The following is a 16,912-nucleotide window of genomic DNA, read 5'->3' as shown; positions in this document are numbered from 1 at the left end:
TTTCCAAGGTATGCCCTGAAGTAGAGTTGTTGGTCATACCTACTGTTAACCTTAAAAATAAAAGCTGGTTATTTTACCAGCAAAAGATGGATTTATTCAGGAATAAAAAGAGAATTATAATCTGGGACAAATAAGCAATGGCAAAACCATAGGCAAGTCTGGGGAACAAAGGAGAGGTACCCTTTTTTAAGGAGAAAAGGGGTAAGTTGGGAAGGTTGCTATAAACTGAAAATCCACTGGAGTAAATTGGGAATTTGATTTCCTGGGCCTTCTCATTAGTCTGAGCTGTTGTGGGGGGCGGGGCAGGGAAGGTAAAGAAAGTGGGTCTTCCATAGGCTGGGATAGAAGTACCCACCTGCAAGATTAAGTTCTGGTAAATTCCCATCTGTCTCTTCCTATTGGGTCTGCTACTGACTAGGAGTGGCAGGGCAGAGCTTCCCCTGCCAAAACCTACACATTCCATTTTAGTGAGGTTTCATGTTACCAATTTTCACACTACACACATCTGCAGCTTCACTAGATCTTTCCAAATTGTTCTGCAGTTTCATTCAAGTTTGTACTTTCATCAGCAGTGTAGAAAGTTAAACCATGTTCTGTTCTTTCTAACATCACTGGTCTAAAGTAGTAAACTGTTTTAATTTGCATTACTTTAATGATTAGAAAAGTTGGGCACTTCCCTGTCAGTCATTTGGATTTCCTCTTCTGGATATTGCCTACAATTTGGTGGGAGGAATAAGAGGAGTAATGGAGGAGCCATCTGAATTTTCTCTCAAATGTAGTCAGTTATTCTGATATCATTTGCTGAAAAACTGTCATTTCTCTACTGATTTGAAATGTCACCCTTAACATCTACTTATTTCTCCTGTGTGTTTCATTTTTTTTCTTGGAGTTTTAATTCTGTTCTAGAAATAAATCCAAGCAGGGCACCTGGGTAGCTCAGTCAGTTAAGCAGGTAAGCATCTGCCTTTGGCTCCAGTCATGATCTCAGGGTCCTTGGATTGAGCCCCACATTGGGCTCCCTGCTCAGTGGGGAGTTTGCTTTTCCCTCTCCTGCTCCCCCTGCTTGTGCTCTCCCTGTCAAATAAATAAATAAAATCTTAAAAAAAAAAAAGGAAGAAATCTGAGCAAGTAAGGGAATTCAGTAAATGATCCAATCTATTCGTTCCTTCTTATATTGGTAATTTACTACTATAACTTCTAGATGATGTGATGGGGGGAAAAACTTTTTCTCTACACTCTTAGGTTCAGTAACTGAAGACTTTTAAATTGAATTGACAAAAGACAGATTAACAGGAGAAGAAGGCTTATTTCATATGTATATATGGGGGGGGCTCACAGAAACGATGAGAGAACTCTAAAGAGTTGGAACACTTGGCTGGCTCAGTCAATGGAACATGCAACTCTTAATCTTGGGGTCAATGAGATCAAGCCCCACATTGGTCTTAGAAATCACTTAAGGAAAAAAAAACTCTGAAGAGGCAGTCAGACAAGGAGGCTTATGTACAATCTTAAGAAAGGGAAATAAATTTGTGGAGAAATAACAAGACAAAGGAAAAGGGTTTTGAGCTTCTAGGTGTAGTAAATTGGGAAATGTAAACTTGTAGGGGAACTAATGGAAGGTAAAGCTTATTTTGCAAGGTTTGTTTGTGAAATTCCACTTTGGTTCCAACTTTCTTCTTTGTGGCCATAAAACTTGCCCAGAAGAGATTTATGGCAGTCTTTCTTTCTTTTCTTTCTTTTCTTTCTTTCTTTCTTCCTTCTTTCTTTCTTTCCTTCTTTCCTTCCTTCCTTCCTCCCTCCCTCTCTCTTTCTTTCTCTTTCTTTTCTTTCTTTCTCTCTTTCTCTCTCTTTTTCTTCCTTCCTTCTTTTTTTGGAAAATTTTATTTATTTAGAGCAAGAGAGCATACACATGCCAGTGTGAGGTGGGGAAGGGGCTGAGGGAGAGAGGGAATCTCACGCAGCCAACTGTGTGCTGAGCATGGAGCCCAAGAAAGGGCTCAATCTCATGACCCTGATATCCTGACCTGAGCTGAAACCAAGAGTCAAACACTTAATCAACTGAGCCACCCAGGTGCCTCAGCTGTCCTCATTTCTTTTTTTTTTTTTTAAGATTTTATTTATTTATTTGAGAAAGAGAGCACATGAGAGGGGGGGAGGGTCAGAGGGAGAAACAGACTCCCTGCAGAGCCGGGAGCCCGATGCGGGACTCGATCCAGGAACTCCAGGATCACGACCAGAGCCGAAGGCAGTCGCCCAACAACTGAGCCACCCAGGCATCCCAGCTGTCCTCGTTTCTTAGAAATTTCTGTTCTTAGATAAAGGAAACTCCTAGAGGGCTTCTTTCTTCATCTATTGATTCTCAGTGGCCTTAACACAAAATAATCATATAACCAAATGGCATAATTTGAGGTGGTATATTCTGATCCCATTCAATGTCATACATTTAGTAGGGCTGGTACCTTCAATTACTGTATTTCTTTTTTAATATTCCTGGATTTTCCTGCATGTCTATTCTCCCATGTTTATGAATTTTAGACTAATTTTATAAATTAGGATATCTGAGTTATTAAAAAATAATTATTACAGTATAAGTTATTGGGATTTTAATTGGGAGTACATTGCATTGGTAGTAATTCTGAGCAAATTAATAAACTTATAATAGTGCATCTTCCTATCCACTTACTTGACTTTTTTGTATGTTGGTGGCTTCATGCTTTGCTGATATAGTTCTGATATATTCTTGCTAAGTTTTGCCTGAACATATTTTTTAAAACTTCTATTGTAAATATTTTTTTCCATTACTTATTCCAACCAGCTATTATTTGTAGCTAGAAAAACTATTCATTTTTGTATATTGATTTAGTAATTAGCTATATTGCCTAGTTTTCTTGTAATTTTTAAATAGCTTTTGTTAAGTTTTCCCTTTGTGTAACTGATGTGGGAAACAAAGGCAAAGAAAACAATTAAATTTCCTTACTGCCTACAGCCCACTGACAAGTCCTGTAAACAGGTAGAGTGACTTTTCCTCTGGGAGTTCAGCTGCCTCCATGTTAAAATTTTAGCTTAACATTATCCAACCCCCCAGGATCCTGTAAGTCTACTTTAACATATAAAAATTCCTTTGGAAACTTCCTTCATCTCTATGCCCCTTGATATATGTTAGCAATCATCTCCCAAGCATATGACCCACTGATATACATCTGAAGGGTCTCATGACTAGGGTTTTACTATACAGTAATAAATGACCTTTTCCTAACAAATGATACATACATATGTCACGTTCACAGTAAGAGCCACAGATAGTTTTTCTATTTATATCACAACCAAATACTTAAAAGCCTGACATAAGCACGTGTACTCCAACGTGAAATGAGTCACATTATCATTTTCAATAAATCAGCATCAACTTAAATTTCTGAATTCTCAGCACTCAAAACCATGATGTCATAAAAAACAGTACGAATAAGATTCCCCAATCCTTCAGCATTCTGGTGATCATGTGAATTAAAGTGGAGTGGGTTTTTTAAAGCCTTTTGTTCACCAACTTCCTTCCCTATCTTAGACTACTCCCTAAATATCGTATACATCCTTTTAAGTTTCTCCACTGAATTGTGACCTTCTGAAGGTCAGGGCATTTTGCCTTTAAGTGTTTCAGTCTCTTATCCCCTCCCAGATCCTACCAAGTGTTTGATATGCTTTGAGCTCCCCTCCACAGCCCCCCTCAAACCCAGTGCAGGAAAGAGGCCCGTCCAGTCTCGTGCTTAAGTCAGTACAGTGTCAATATCCGTCAGTCATAATTGTGGATCCTCGATGCAACTGTTTTCCTTTCCCGCTGAGGTTTAGAGGAGGAGGGGAATCAACCCCCAAACTACACACTGGCTAGCTCCGAATGGAAATAAGGCAAAACCTTACGAACGAGTACACCCCGGCCTTAGGAAATAAAGGAGTACCTGGGGCTGGATACGACTGGCTTTGGGGATAATTCTTTTCACTACTGGGCCCCGAGGCCGGCAGCGTGGTCCCGGGAGGCTTCCCTAGGGTGGCCATCCGCACAGAGCACGCGCGGGCCACGGGTTACGAGGCACTAGAAGGTCAGCTCCGTTAGCTTCTCGGTCGCAGCCAATTGGGCGTAGCTGGGCATTGTGACACGCCGAGGGAAAGAGCGGCGGGGGAGGGGCAGGCGGACAGGACCTTCGGAGCGCCCGGGCGCGGAGCTGGCGCAGGGCGGCTCGGCGCCTCTTTGGCGCGCACGCGCCTGAGCGCGCGCCCGGAGGGGCGGGCCGGGACTTGCCGCTCGCACGCCCTTGGGCAGCGGCCGGGCGCCCGTTGTCCGTTTTGCTTCCGACGCGCGCAGTCAGTGGAGCTGGTGTATGTGCGGCAATAACATGTCTGCCCCGCTTCCCGCCACCGTGCCCGCCGTCCGGAAAGCCACCGCTGCGGTGAGTGGCGGCGGCCAGGGTTCGGAGGGGCCCGCTCGGCCCGCTGCGGGCTACTGCCTCTGGCGCGGGGTTGGGATCTCAGGCGGGTAGGGGACCGGTGGGTTGGGGGCCCTCTGCCCTGCCCGGCGTGGAGGGAGTGGGGTACGGTGGGGATAGTTGGCTCGGCTCGGGCCCGTGTTGCGGCCGGGGTGGAGGATCCGCATCCCCCCTTTCCCCGCCCCCGCCAAGCAGCCTCTGAACCCGAGTCCTCTGCATTGCGGAGCGCGTGCGGCCCGCGGGACCCCCGGACCTTCCCCACCCCCACCCCCTTTCCCAGCTTGGAGGCTTTGGCGTTAGTGGAGAGGCGCCCTAACACGAGGTGACTTTATAGCGTGTTTCTCTCTCGTTTGTGGATGAGAAAATCATTTTCTTACCTTGCATTCTTGTTCTAAATTAAAGAAGTTGGAAGATTGCGTGTCTCACAAAATCAGAGGGTTTTTTTTTTTTTAAGGAAACTTGTGTATGAGGCTCTCAAACTTATTTTTAACCCCACCTCCCCCTCTCCTTTTTGCGATGGAAAAATTTACAGGCTTTGTGAGAGATTTTCATGGTTTGACTTGACAGAGACAAACTCTTTCTTAGAATGTGGTTGGTGATCATTTGCACTTAAGAATGTCTAACTGGGACCTCCTTAAGTGCTAAAACGCCACATTAATTATCTTAGGAACTCAAGGAGAGAAGTTAAGGATTTTTGTCATTTAAGAGGTCTGGAGAGATTAATTAACTTGCTGAGGGCAGTATTCTGTAATTCTGGCATCCACCTTAACCAAAACTTCAGTGTGTAACAATTCTATGTGGGTTTATTTTGGCATTGCTTATTAATTTTTCTCTTCTCTTATAGGTGATTTTCCTTCATGGATTGGGAGATACAGGGTACGTACCCTTATTAGTAACAGTAATGAAATGGGGTTATGCAACTCTATACCATGAAATGTTTATTTAAGAACTCTAGGAATGTATAAAGGAAGATTCGTAGTCCTATTTACAGTCCAGGAATAAGATACAACCTTTTCCTTTTTGAAAACTCCCAGAATTTTTCTCTCATCATCTTAAATTTCTCATATTCAACTCATGTTTCTGGAACATGTTAAATTGCAAACTCCTTGAGTTGCTGTGGGTATTAGATGCCAGAGATGGGTGGAATGTTGCACACAGAGACAGTTTGCAATTGAGAGCTCTCTACAGGAGTTAAAATTTCAGGGCAGGTTGAGAAGTAGTTGATTTTGATAAGGAAGTAATAGTAATGTGTGGTATACAGCATTCTGATTGAGTGCTTCGGTATTCCCTTAGAAGAAAAAATCAGTTGAAGTGCAGAGGAGGCCACTCGAAGATTTATTTGGAGTCTGATCAAACAAATTTTGTTGTGCTAACTTTAGATAATATGACTTATCTTTCTTTAGGCTTTTTCTCTATTGAGATTTTTTTTTTTTTTTTAATCTAAAGCTGTGATTGTCAGGGAACCCAGCTGGCTCAGTCCATAGAGTGTACAGCCCTTGATCTCAGGGTTGTGAGTTCAAGCCCCACATTGGGTATGGAACAGTAACAAGCAGTGATTTTCTATTTGAAACTTGGGCAAAAGTGTTGTTACAAAATTACAGAACTGGAGGAAAACTGCAGATAAATAAATTTTGATAAAGTAGCCAAAAAACTATTAAATCTTCTTTACAAGGAGGCATTGGGCTAGACTGTTAAAAGTGATTCCTAATATTCTTTAATGCCAACTAGGTAGAAGTTTATGACATACCTTGTATGGGGCTAGGGAAAAGGTTAGCAGGACTCTTTTGGCAATCAGGTAGTCTTGTGAAAATGACAGACCCAGGGGCGCATGGGTGGCTGACTTGCTTAAGCGTTTGCGTAACCGGCTCAGGTTATGATCTCGGGATCCTCCGATTGAGTCCCGCATTGGGCTCTCTGCTCTGCAGAGAGCCTGCTTCTCCCTCTCCCGCTCCTGCTGCTCTTCTCTCTCTCTCTCTCTCTCTCTCTCTCCCTCAAATAAATAAATAAAATCTTCAAAAAAAAAATGACAGACCTGTTTCACTATTTATTTAAAAAGAGACTTAACAAAGCTCTCTTTTACAACCAAACCTTTCTTAATGCTGAGAGTTAGGGAAGAACTTGCTACCCTGTAACTTTCCCATCAAGGAGATCCAGGCCTGAATAATCAGTCCAGGAGAAGCAAGTTTCAGTGTAGGAAGGTTCTTTGTGGACCCCAATTAGCCAGATTCCATGGACTGAAATTAAAGAGTGAACATGATGAAGGAAACGAACAATGTGAGATTAAAAATACCAAGAGTATCCATGGCTTCTTGACTAAGAATTAAGTTTATATAAAAAATTAAAGATCTCCAATTCTAAAAATACTTTGTGAGATAGTACTAAAGAAAAGCTGACTCGGGGTTCCTGGGTTGCTCAGTTGGTTAAGCATCTGAATCTTGATTTCACCTCAGGTCATGATCTCAGGCTGGTGAGATGGAGCCCTGCATTGGGCTCCACACTGGGCATGGAGCCTGCTTAAGATTCTCTCCCTCTCACTATGCTCCCCACCTATCTTTCTCTCTTTCTCTCTCTCCCCCCTCTTAAAAAAAAAAAAGGCAAGAAGAAAAGAAAATTTGTTCCGTCAATACATGTTGAAGTTCAGAACCAATCAATCCGACAAGTGGCAATTTTATGTTTATATTTGTCAGGTTAACTTTGAGGATGATGGGGATTAAGTGATTCAGTTTGTTGCTGTTAAGATGGACAGGTTTTGCTGTTTTTTTGGTTAAGATTCTTTTTTGTGGAACTAGCCAGGGTGTACTGTCTAGTAACTTAGGTCTCAAGGTCTGTGTCTTTGAGATTCCTCATGAAAAAAGTGGTGGCCAAATAAGATTGAGAGACCTGTATAATTCTATATTTCATCAATTCTAATATGTAATTTTCCTCATATTTTTATGTTTCTGAGATTGGTACTAATTTTACTACATGTATGTTTATTGTGGTGGTGATTTTTTTTGCCTTAACCTATTTTTTCAGTGGTTCCCCTCATATTATGTCTTAGTGTCTAGGAAATATGTTATGGTATATTCTCTTGAAAAAACTTACAGCATATGCACTAGCATGTTTAAAGTTCTGAAAAGTTTTATTGTAAAGAAACATGACAACCAGAGTGTTCCTAATAACACGTATAATAAACTATGAAACTAGTATTCAAATAAACATATTTTAGACTATACTGTATGGCACGAGATCATAGTTTTCCTTCTAAAGTAAAACTGGCTTTTGTTAGGATTATGAAAATGTTGTATTTGTATTGTAAAAAAATTCAAACTGTGACTATGAGAATAGTCCTAAAACTCAGTGATAAGTGTTTTTTTTCTTTTTTTTGAGATAAGTGTTTTTGATAACATTTTTAAAAATGTTTTATTTTGAAATATTTTCAAATTTATGGAAGAGTTGCAAGAATAGAGATTCCTCAATACCTTTTACCCAGATCCACTAATCTCTTTGTTTGTTGAATGTGTGTGTTAATATGTTTGCTGAAATCCTTGAAAGTTAGTTGCAGTTACCTTGATTTTTCATTTCCACACTTTAGCATGCATTGACATTTTTGCAGAGGTTAAGCTAGTCCCTAAGTTCATTAGATTAGTTTATGCATTTTTGGTACAAATACCGTATAGGCTATATGTCCTGTTCAGGGCATCATGTCATGAGACAGATGATAGCCTTTGTCCCATTATTGATGCTTAACTTGAATCACTTGATTAAGGTGGTATTTTCCAGGTTTCTCTACTGCAGTTATTCTCCCTTTGTAGTTAAAAAGCAACTTGTAGGGAGATACTTGGAGACTTTGCAAATTGTATGTTAAACTTTTACCCAGTATTTTCAGCATCCATTGATGATTCTTGCTTGACTCAATTGTTAATATGATGTGATTTCCCAAGTCTGTCACACTTTATTAGTTTGCCCCTCCCTATTTAATACAGACTATAGATTTATGTAATGGGTTATATTCCATCATTGTTACTGTGTTTTAAAATTTTTAACTTTTTCTTTTAAAATAACTTCAAATTTAAGTAAATATTGCAGAAATAGTATTTAGATCTCCTCATACCCTTTCCTGTTACCCAGTGGTGAAACATTTGAGCATATTGTAGAAATATTGCCTCATTACTCCATAATATTTTATTCTACTTATTTTTTTTTTAAGATTTTATTTATTTATTCACGAGAGAGAGAGAGAGGCAGAGGGAGAAGCAGGCTCCCAAGGAGCAGGGAGCCCGATGCGGGACTCGATCCCAGGACCCTGGGATCATGACCTGAGCCGGAGGCAGACGCTTAACCATCTGAGCCACCCAAGCGCCCACTCCATAAAATTTTAGTGTGTATTTTGTAAGCACAAGGACATTCCCCCATGACAACTATCATCAGATTTCTTGGTTCTGTCACATTTTCTTGGTTTGACCGAATCATGTCCTTTATGGGCCCAAGATCCAAACCAGGATCACACGTTGCATTTAGTTATCTATCGTGTCCTTAGTCTCCTTCAGTCTAGAGCAGTCTTTCCTTGTCTTTTATGACCTTGAGACTTTTTGGGAATACAGGCCAATTACTTTGTAGACTGTCCCTCAGTTTGGGTTTGTGTGATGTCTCCTTCTGACTTAAGCCTTTTTGACAGGAATATCACAGAGATGTTGCCGTGTTCCTCTCAGAGGATTGTATCAGTTGCACACTATGTTGATTTTTGTTCCTTTACTGGTGATGTTACATTTTTTTCACCTGGTTAAGATGGTGTTTGCCCTGTTTCTCCACAGTAAAGTAAATAAGGGTATTTACTGAAAAATATTTTGTGGGGAGATGTTTTGATACTATGAAAACATGTTTCTCACCAAATTTTCACCTATAGATTTTGCGTCCATTAATTATTTTTATCTATATCTATTATTGTGATAGTTCCAGATAATCTTTTAAAAAAATCCTTCATTCTAGATTTACTCATTGGCCGCTCTCCCTTCTCCCTTATTTATTATGTATGTATGTATTCATTTATTCATTTTAAAGCATCAAATCAGGACAGACTCTTGGATTGCTCTTTTACTGTGAGGGTTACAAACTGTTAAATCTGTCATATATTTGATGGTCACATCATCCTACACTTGGCTATCAGAAGCCCCTCCAAGCTGCTCTTATGTCTTTGGGACCATGCCCCATCACTCCTTGAGCACTTTCTTGCTTTCTGGTGCAGCAAGATCTTTTCCAGGATCATCTTATGTTTTTTCTGCTTCAGTCCTGGGACTCAGCTCTTTTTTTTTTTTTCAAGAGCCCCGGTTCCTTTTAGTAGAGAATATTTAGGAACCAAGATCTGAGTGCTTTATGTGCTTATTGCTAGAATCATTACTTCTAGATCCTTTCAGTGGACAGAGCCGGGAGTATAGCTACATAACATACATGTGTAGACACATCTATATCAATTTTGATATCTACATATATTAAAATTAGAGGGTGTATACTGATTCCTCCAGTTCCACTCAGCACCACTGGGTTTATTCTAGCCTTCCCCCTTTCTGTATTTGTAATTCTATCAGAAACCTGGCTTCTGTTCTGGCAGTTATGGCCAGTAGTATACTTTGGCATTGCCCCCCTACTCACCGCCCTCCCAGCTGAATGTGACACCTGAAAGCTCAGTTCCAGTTAAGGGGAGCAGGAAGGAAAAAAGGCCAGGTGGAAAGCTTGGCCCTCTTCATGTAAACTTACCCTTCCCTTCATATATTCCAGGAGTTACTGGTCTGTGTTACCTATCTATGTGAGATTTTTCTAGGCTGTGGAGATTGTAAAGCTTAGAAGAGAAAGTTTCATAAGAAAAAAAAGACTAAAAAACCCAAAAGTTTCAAAGACAGAAACTGGTCAGGTAGATTAAACCTTACTGAGAGGGGTGCCTGGGTGGCTCAGTCGTTAAGCGTTTGCCTTCAGCTCTCTGCCTTGAGCCCAGAGTCCCGGGATCAAGCCCTGCATCAGGCTCCCTGCTCCGCCAGAAGCCTGCTTCTCCCTCTCCCACTCCCCCTGCTTGTGTTCCCTCTCTCGCTGTGTCTCTGTCAAATAAATAAATAAAATCTTTAAAGAAAAAACCTTACTGAGAGATCAAATAAAGAGAGGATTGTAAATAATATTAAATTGGCAACATGGGTATATTTTATGATCATTCATTTGCAAGTCCTTCTATAATCAAGAACTAAGAGAATTATAGGATGTGATTTGGGGATCATTAAGTTATAAGGACTAGGGAACTGTTCAACCTAGTTTAAGCAAAAAGCAGTATTTGTGGAAGGATACAAGGGTAGCTCTCTTGTATATAAAGTCCATGAAGGAAAAGATTTTTTTTTTAATTTTCTTGATCTATAACTCACATGCTATAAAATTGACCTGAGAACACAGATATTTTCTATTTAACTTAATACTGCATCCCCAGGGCTTGGACAGTATTGGATATGAAGAACAACTAAGTATCTGTTGAGTAAATAAATGAATGAATGAGGAATTCCTGGGGAAAACATATAATGGGAATTAGTCACCAAGTATATTAGTTTCCTAGGGCTGCCATAGTAAAAAAACGATAAACTAGATGGCTTCAAGCAACAGAAATTCATCCTTACAGTTAAATAGGCTAGCAGTCCAAAATCAAGGTGTCAGAGGACTATATGCACTCCCTCCAAAGGCTCTAGGGGAGAATCCTTTGCCTCTTCCAAGTTTGATGCCTCCTGGCATTCCTCGGCTTGTGGCAATGTACTTCCAATCTCTGCCTCCCTCTTCACATGACCTTTTTGCCATTTATCTGTGTTTCTTTTCTTTTTTTTTTCTCTCATTTCTGATAAGGACGCCAGTTACTAGATTTAAGACCCATCTAATCCTAGCAAATCTCATCTTGATCCTTAACAGATTACATCTGCAAAGAGCCTCTTTCCAAATAAGATCACATTCTGAGGTTCCAGGTGGACATGAATTTTGTGGGGACTATCTAATCAACTACACCAACGCTATTCTCTCTGCCTTTTGTGCCCTTGTGGTCTCTCACTTTTCCTTCTTTCTATATATTTGCACAGTTTTCTCTGCTGACACACTTTCCTTATCACCCAAAAATGGACCACCCCAGCTCTGACTTTATATCACCCCTAGTTCTGGTGTTCATTTAAGAATCTGACCCATGTTGGATGCCTGCGTGGCTCAGTCAGTTAAGCATCCTTCTTCCGCTCAGGTCATGATCCCAGGGTCCTGGGATTGAGTCCTGTATCCGGCTCCCTGCTCTGCAGGGAGTCTGCTTCTCCCTCTGCCCCTCCTCCCCCTCGTTCTCTCAATCTCTCTCTTTCTCTCTCAAATAAATAAATCTTTAAAAAAAAAAAAAAAGAATCTTACCCATCTTGGGTCATTTTGCTCTTAGCCAGGTAGTTGGTAAGACTCATTAAGACAGGTAGGGGAGATTCCATGACAGTGATATGCTACTGGGACACAGATGGTGATGAGTTGTGTTTCTTGTGGAATCTTTGAGTTTTTAGTTCACAGCATATTACTTTGGAGTAGTGAACATAATGAAAACAGACTTTAGTTACTTTGTAGTCTTTTCTAAAAGCACAACTGAGAAGTAAAATAGAGTGGATTTGTAGTATTTTTTGGGATATGCCTTGAAATTCACTTTTTGAACCCATAAAACCTTTGTGTGTGTGTGTGTGTGTGTGTGTGTGTGTGTGTGTGTGTGTGTGTCTGTTTCATTTTCTTTTTCTGTTTCTAATAATTAGGTGAAATATATTCTCATTGATGTAGGTTTTTGAACATTAGATTCCTTTTACTGAAGCTTTTTGTAGACATCTTAAATCTTTAGGTTTCCACTGACTTTGACAATTATCAAAAGGACAAGTTGGCCATAGTTTTGTATAATTCAGTTATTGTCAAGGATTTTTATAATCTGTGGGGACCTTTGAAATCATCCAGTACGACCAGCACAGATTATGGATGGGAAAACAGGACTGGAAAGACATTGATTCTCATACTGTAGCATGCAAAAAAGTCACCTGGAAGGCTTGATTGTTGGTCCCCACCACCAGAGTTTCTGATTCAGTGGGTCTTGGATGGGGCCCAGGAATTTGCATTTCTAACAAGTTCCCAGATGATACTAGTGTTCCAGGGACCACACTTTTAAAAGCCACTAGACTGAACCATCTGAGGCCACACTTCTAGATAAAGGCACAGTTGGGACTAGAACTCAAGATTCCTATTCCTTTTTCTTATATGAGTTCTTAGTATTTCTTGTGTAGAAGAGTAGTTGGCAAACAGTAGGCTGCAGTTCAATTCTGGCCTGCCACTTTTTAGAAGCTTATTTAGTTAATGTTATTTATTGATATATAATTCACATCCATAAAAGTCAACCCTTTTAAAGTGTACAATTCCATAGTTTTTAGTATATTTACAAAGTTGTGGAACCATCACTAGTGTGTTAATTCCAGAATATTTCAACATCCCAAAAAGAAATGGCATACCCGTTAGCAGATACTCCTCGTTCCCTTCACAGGCAACCACTAATCTCCTTTCAGTGTCTATGGATTTGTCTGTTCTGGGTATTTCGTATAAATGGAATCAGATGATAGATGATCTTTTCTATCTAAATTCTTTCACATAACATGTTTTTCAGGTTCATTCATGTTGTAATGTGTACCAGTACTTTATTACTTTTATTGCCAAATAATATTCTGTGGAGGGATATCCATGTATTGATCTTATGGATATACCATGTTTCTTTAATTCATCAATTGATGAACATTTGAATTGTTTCCACTTTTTGACTGTTAGCAGTAGTGCTACTCTGAGTATCCTTTTGCAAGATTTTGCATAAACATAGGCTTTCAGTTCACTTGATTAATTGCTGAGTCAGTGGTAACTGTTTAACCCTTTGAGGAACTCCCAGACTGTTGTCCCCCGTGGCTGTACCATTTTACATTTCTACCAACAGTGTATGAGGGTTCTGATTTCTCCACATTCTCATCAATATTTGTTATTATCTTTCTTTTTGAAGAAAATGATTAATGACTATCTAATGACTAATGATCATCTTTTCATGTGCTTATTAGTGATTTATATATCTTCATTAGAGAAATATCTATTCAATACCTTTGCCCATTTATTTTTTTTAAAGATTTTATTTATTTATTTGACAGAGAGAGAGAGCGAGAGAAGGCAGCACAAGCAGGGGGAGTGGGAGAGGGAGAAGCAGTCTCCCCGCTGAGCAAGGAGCTTGAAACAGGGCTCTATCCCAGGACCCCGGGGATCATGACCTGAGCCAAAGGCAGAAGCTTAACCATCTGAGCCACCCAGGCACTCCAAAGCACAACAGTTTTTAATCCTGATGAGTTCCAGTTTATCTTTTTTTCTTTAGTTGCTTGTGCTTTTTGTGTTATTATCTAAGAAATCATTCCATATCATTGGTACCAAGCCTTCCCAGTTGTTAATCTTTTACCACATTGTGTATTTGTGCATGCACTCAAGGTCTTTATCTGTCTCCATATGTGTATGTATATACATATACTCATTATCTAGTGATCAGTCTTTTTTTTTTTTTTTTTAATTCTTTGACATCAGCCCAAAGCATGATCTTCCATAATCTCTAAATACTCTGGTGTTTCCCATACCTGAGGATACTGTACATGACCAGCATACAACACTCCAAAGTAGGAAATCAGCATTGATCCAATACTACCGTCTAGTCCAAAGAATCCATTCAAATTTTGCCAGCTTTCCCAATTATGTGTTTCCTTCCTGATCCAAGATCCTTTCCAGTAATTTGTGTTTCATTATGAAATAGTTTATTAGCCTCTCATATCCTTTATATTTTTAAAATGTGGAGCCTTACCTCTGTACATTCTGTAGAATGACCAGCAGCTTAGGTTTAATGTCTCCTCATGACCGGACTCAGATCATTTATTCCTTTTTAATTCTTTCGGTAATAGTTTGATTGGGATATAATTTGATTACCACACAATTCACCCATTTGAATTCTGCAATTCAGTCTTTAATGTATTCACAAAGCTGTGCAACCATTTTTATCCCTCCAAAAGGAAACCCTGTACTCTTTTTTACCCCCAGATCCCCCTTATTCGCAACCCTAGGTAACCACTAATCTACTTCCTATCTCTATAGATTCACCTATCCTGGACATTTCATATAAATGGAATCATATAATAGATGGTCTTTTGTAATTGGCTTTCTTTACTTAACATAATGTTTTTGAAGTTCATCCATGTTGTAATATATATTAGTACTTCATTTCTTTTTAAAGGTAATTTTTTTTAAAGTTTTTATTTATTTATTTGACAGAGATAGTGAGAGAAGGCAGCACAAGCAGGGGGAGTGGGAGAGGGAGAGGCAGGCTTCCCGCCAAGCAGAGAGCCCAGTGTGGGGCTTGATCCCAGGACTCTGGGATCATGACCTGAGCTGAAGGCAGACGTTTAATGACTGAGCCACCCAGGCGCCCCAGTACTTCATTTCTTTTTATTGTTCATCATATTCCTTTGAGTAGAATTGCTGGGTCATATAGTAACTCCATGTTACTAGCAGTATATGAAAATTCTGGTTTCTCCCCATCCTCATTAGCACTTGTTACTGTCTTTTTTATTATAGCCATCCTAGTGGGTGTAAAGTGGTATCTCATTTTTGGTTTTATTTGCATTTATGTAATGACTAATAATGTTGAGCATCTTTTCCTGACCACGTTGGCCATTTGTGTATCTTTGGAGAAATGTCTGTTCAGGTCCTTTACCTGTTTATTTTTAGGTTGTCTTTTTGTTTGTGGGTTTTAAGAGTTCTTTATATGTTATGGATACTAGACCCTTATTGAATATGGTTTGCAAATAATTTTCCATTCTGTAGTTTGTCTTTTCACTTTCCTCATAGTGCCCTCTGAAGCATAATAGTTTTTAATTTCGATGATTAAATTTTTTTCTTTGTCGTTTGTGCTTTTGGTATCTCAGAAACCATGGCCAAATCCAACGTCACAGATTTTCATATATTTTCTTCTAGGAGTTTTATAGTTTTATCTCTTACATTTAGGGCGCCTGGGTGGCTCAGTATGTTAAGCGACTGCCTTCAGCTCAGGTCATGATCCTGGAGTCCTGGGATCGAGTCCCGCATCGGGCTCCCTGCTCAGCAGGGAGTCTGCTTCTCCCTCTGACCCTCTTCCCTCTCGTGCTCTCTATCTCTCATTCTCTCTCTCTCAAATAAATAAAATCTTTAAAAAAAAATAAAAAAATAATAAAGAAACTAATTTATATCTCTTACATTTAAGTCTTTGGTACATTTTGAGTTAATTTTTGTGTATGGTGTGAGGTAGAAGTTCAACTTCATCCTGTTATATTGCAGCTACTTTCATTGAAAGATTATTCCTTCCCCATTGATTTTTTTGGAGGCACCCTTTTCAGAGATAAGTTAATCATAAATGGAGGGTTTATTTTTGTATTTTCAAATCTGTTGATTTGTAGGTCTTTCCTTATTTCAGTGCCACTCTGTCTTTATTATTATTGCTTTGTAGTAACTTTTGAAATTGGGAAGTGTGAGTCCGCCAACCTTACTCTTTTTTTAAGATTGTTTTGACCTCTTCTCGGTCTCTTATATTTCCAACTGAATTTTAGATTTGGTTTGTCAATTTCTGCAAAGCCAGCTGTGATTCTGATAGAGATTGCATTGACTGTATATCAGTTTGGGAGTACTGCCACCTTAAAAATATTAAGTCTTGGGCGCCTAGGTGGCTAGTTGATTGAGCAGCCAACTTTTGATTTCTGCTCAGGTCATGATCTCAGGGTTGTGAGATGAGCCCCTTGTCAGGCTCCACACTCAACAGGGAATCTGCTTGAAGATTCTCTCCCTCTGCCCCTCCCACCACTTGCGCACACTCTCTTTCTCTAAAATAAATAAATAAATGTTTAAAAAGAAGAATATTAAGTCTTTTGGTCCGTGAACATGGGATGTCCATTTATATAGGTCTTTAGTTTATTTCAACATTTTTGTAGTTTTCGTAATGAGGTCTCATATATATCTCATATATCTATATACACACATAAGACACACACATGAACTCACATATAAACACACATGTACACATGCAAAGCACATACACAACTCTAGAATAGTGCCTGGCTCATAGCTAGTGTTATATAAGTGTTAAAACTACTACTTTGTTATTAATTTTCCTGTATGTCTTTAACATTTGGGGGAAGGTGGATTAAAATAGATAAATAATTATTGAAAATCATTTAACGTTTATTTAATTTCTAAAAAGTATTTTTTTAGATTTGTTTATTTTAGAGGGAGTGTGTGCGTGTGCATATGTGAGTGGGGAAAGGGGCAGAGGGAGAGAATCTTCAAGCAGAGTCCCCACTGAGCACAGAGCCCGTCACAGGGCTTGATCCCACAGCCCATGAGAT

At 39.6% G+C, this 16,912-nt stretch overlaps 1 protein-coding gene across 2 annotated transcripts in view; it reads left to right on the top strand.

Moving 5' to 3' along the window:
- The first annotated feature begins 4,214 nt into the window (after nt 1-4,214).
- The window catches only part of LYPLA1 (lysophospholipase 1), a 29,353-nt gene continuing 16,655 nt past the window's right edge, over nt 4,215-16,912 (top strand). For both annotated transcript variants that reach the window (XM_073892774.1, XM_025870600.2), the window contains exons 1-2: nt 4,215-4,439; nt 5,320-5,351. In XM_073892774.1, coding sequence (XP_073748875.1) covers nt 4,371-4,439; nt 5,320-5,351 — 101 coding nt within the window. In that variant the 5' untranslated portion in view covers nt 4,215-4,370. The remainder of the gene's footprint in view (nt 4,440-5,319; nt 5,352-16,912) is intronic.

The sequence above is a fragment of the Callorhinus ursinus genome, unplaced genomic scaffold (genome assembly GCF_003265705.2).
Source record: "Callorhinus ursinus isolate GAN/ISIS: 27379988/994484 unplaced genomic scaffold, GSC_fseal_2.0 scaffold5, whole genome shotgun sequence".
In the NCBI taxonomy this organism is placed as follows: domain Eukaryota; kingdom Metazoa; phylum Chordata; class Mammalia; order Carnivora; family Otariidae; genus Callorhinus; species Callorhinus ursinus.
Note: the sequence above shows the minus strand (reverse complement) of the source record. Positions and strands in the feature narration are given on the sequence as shown.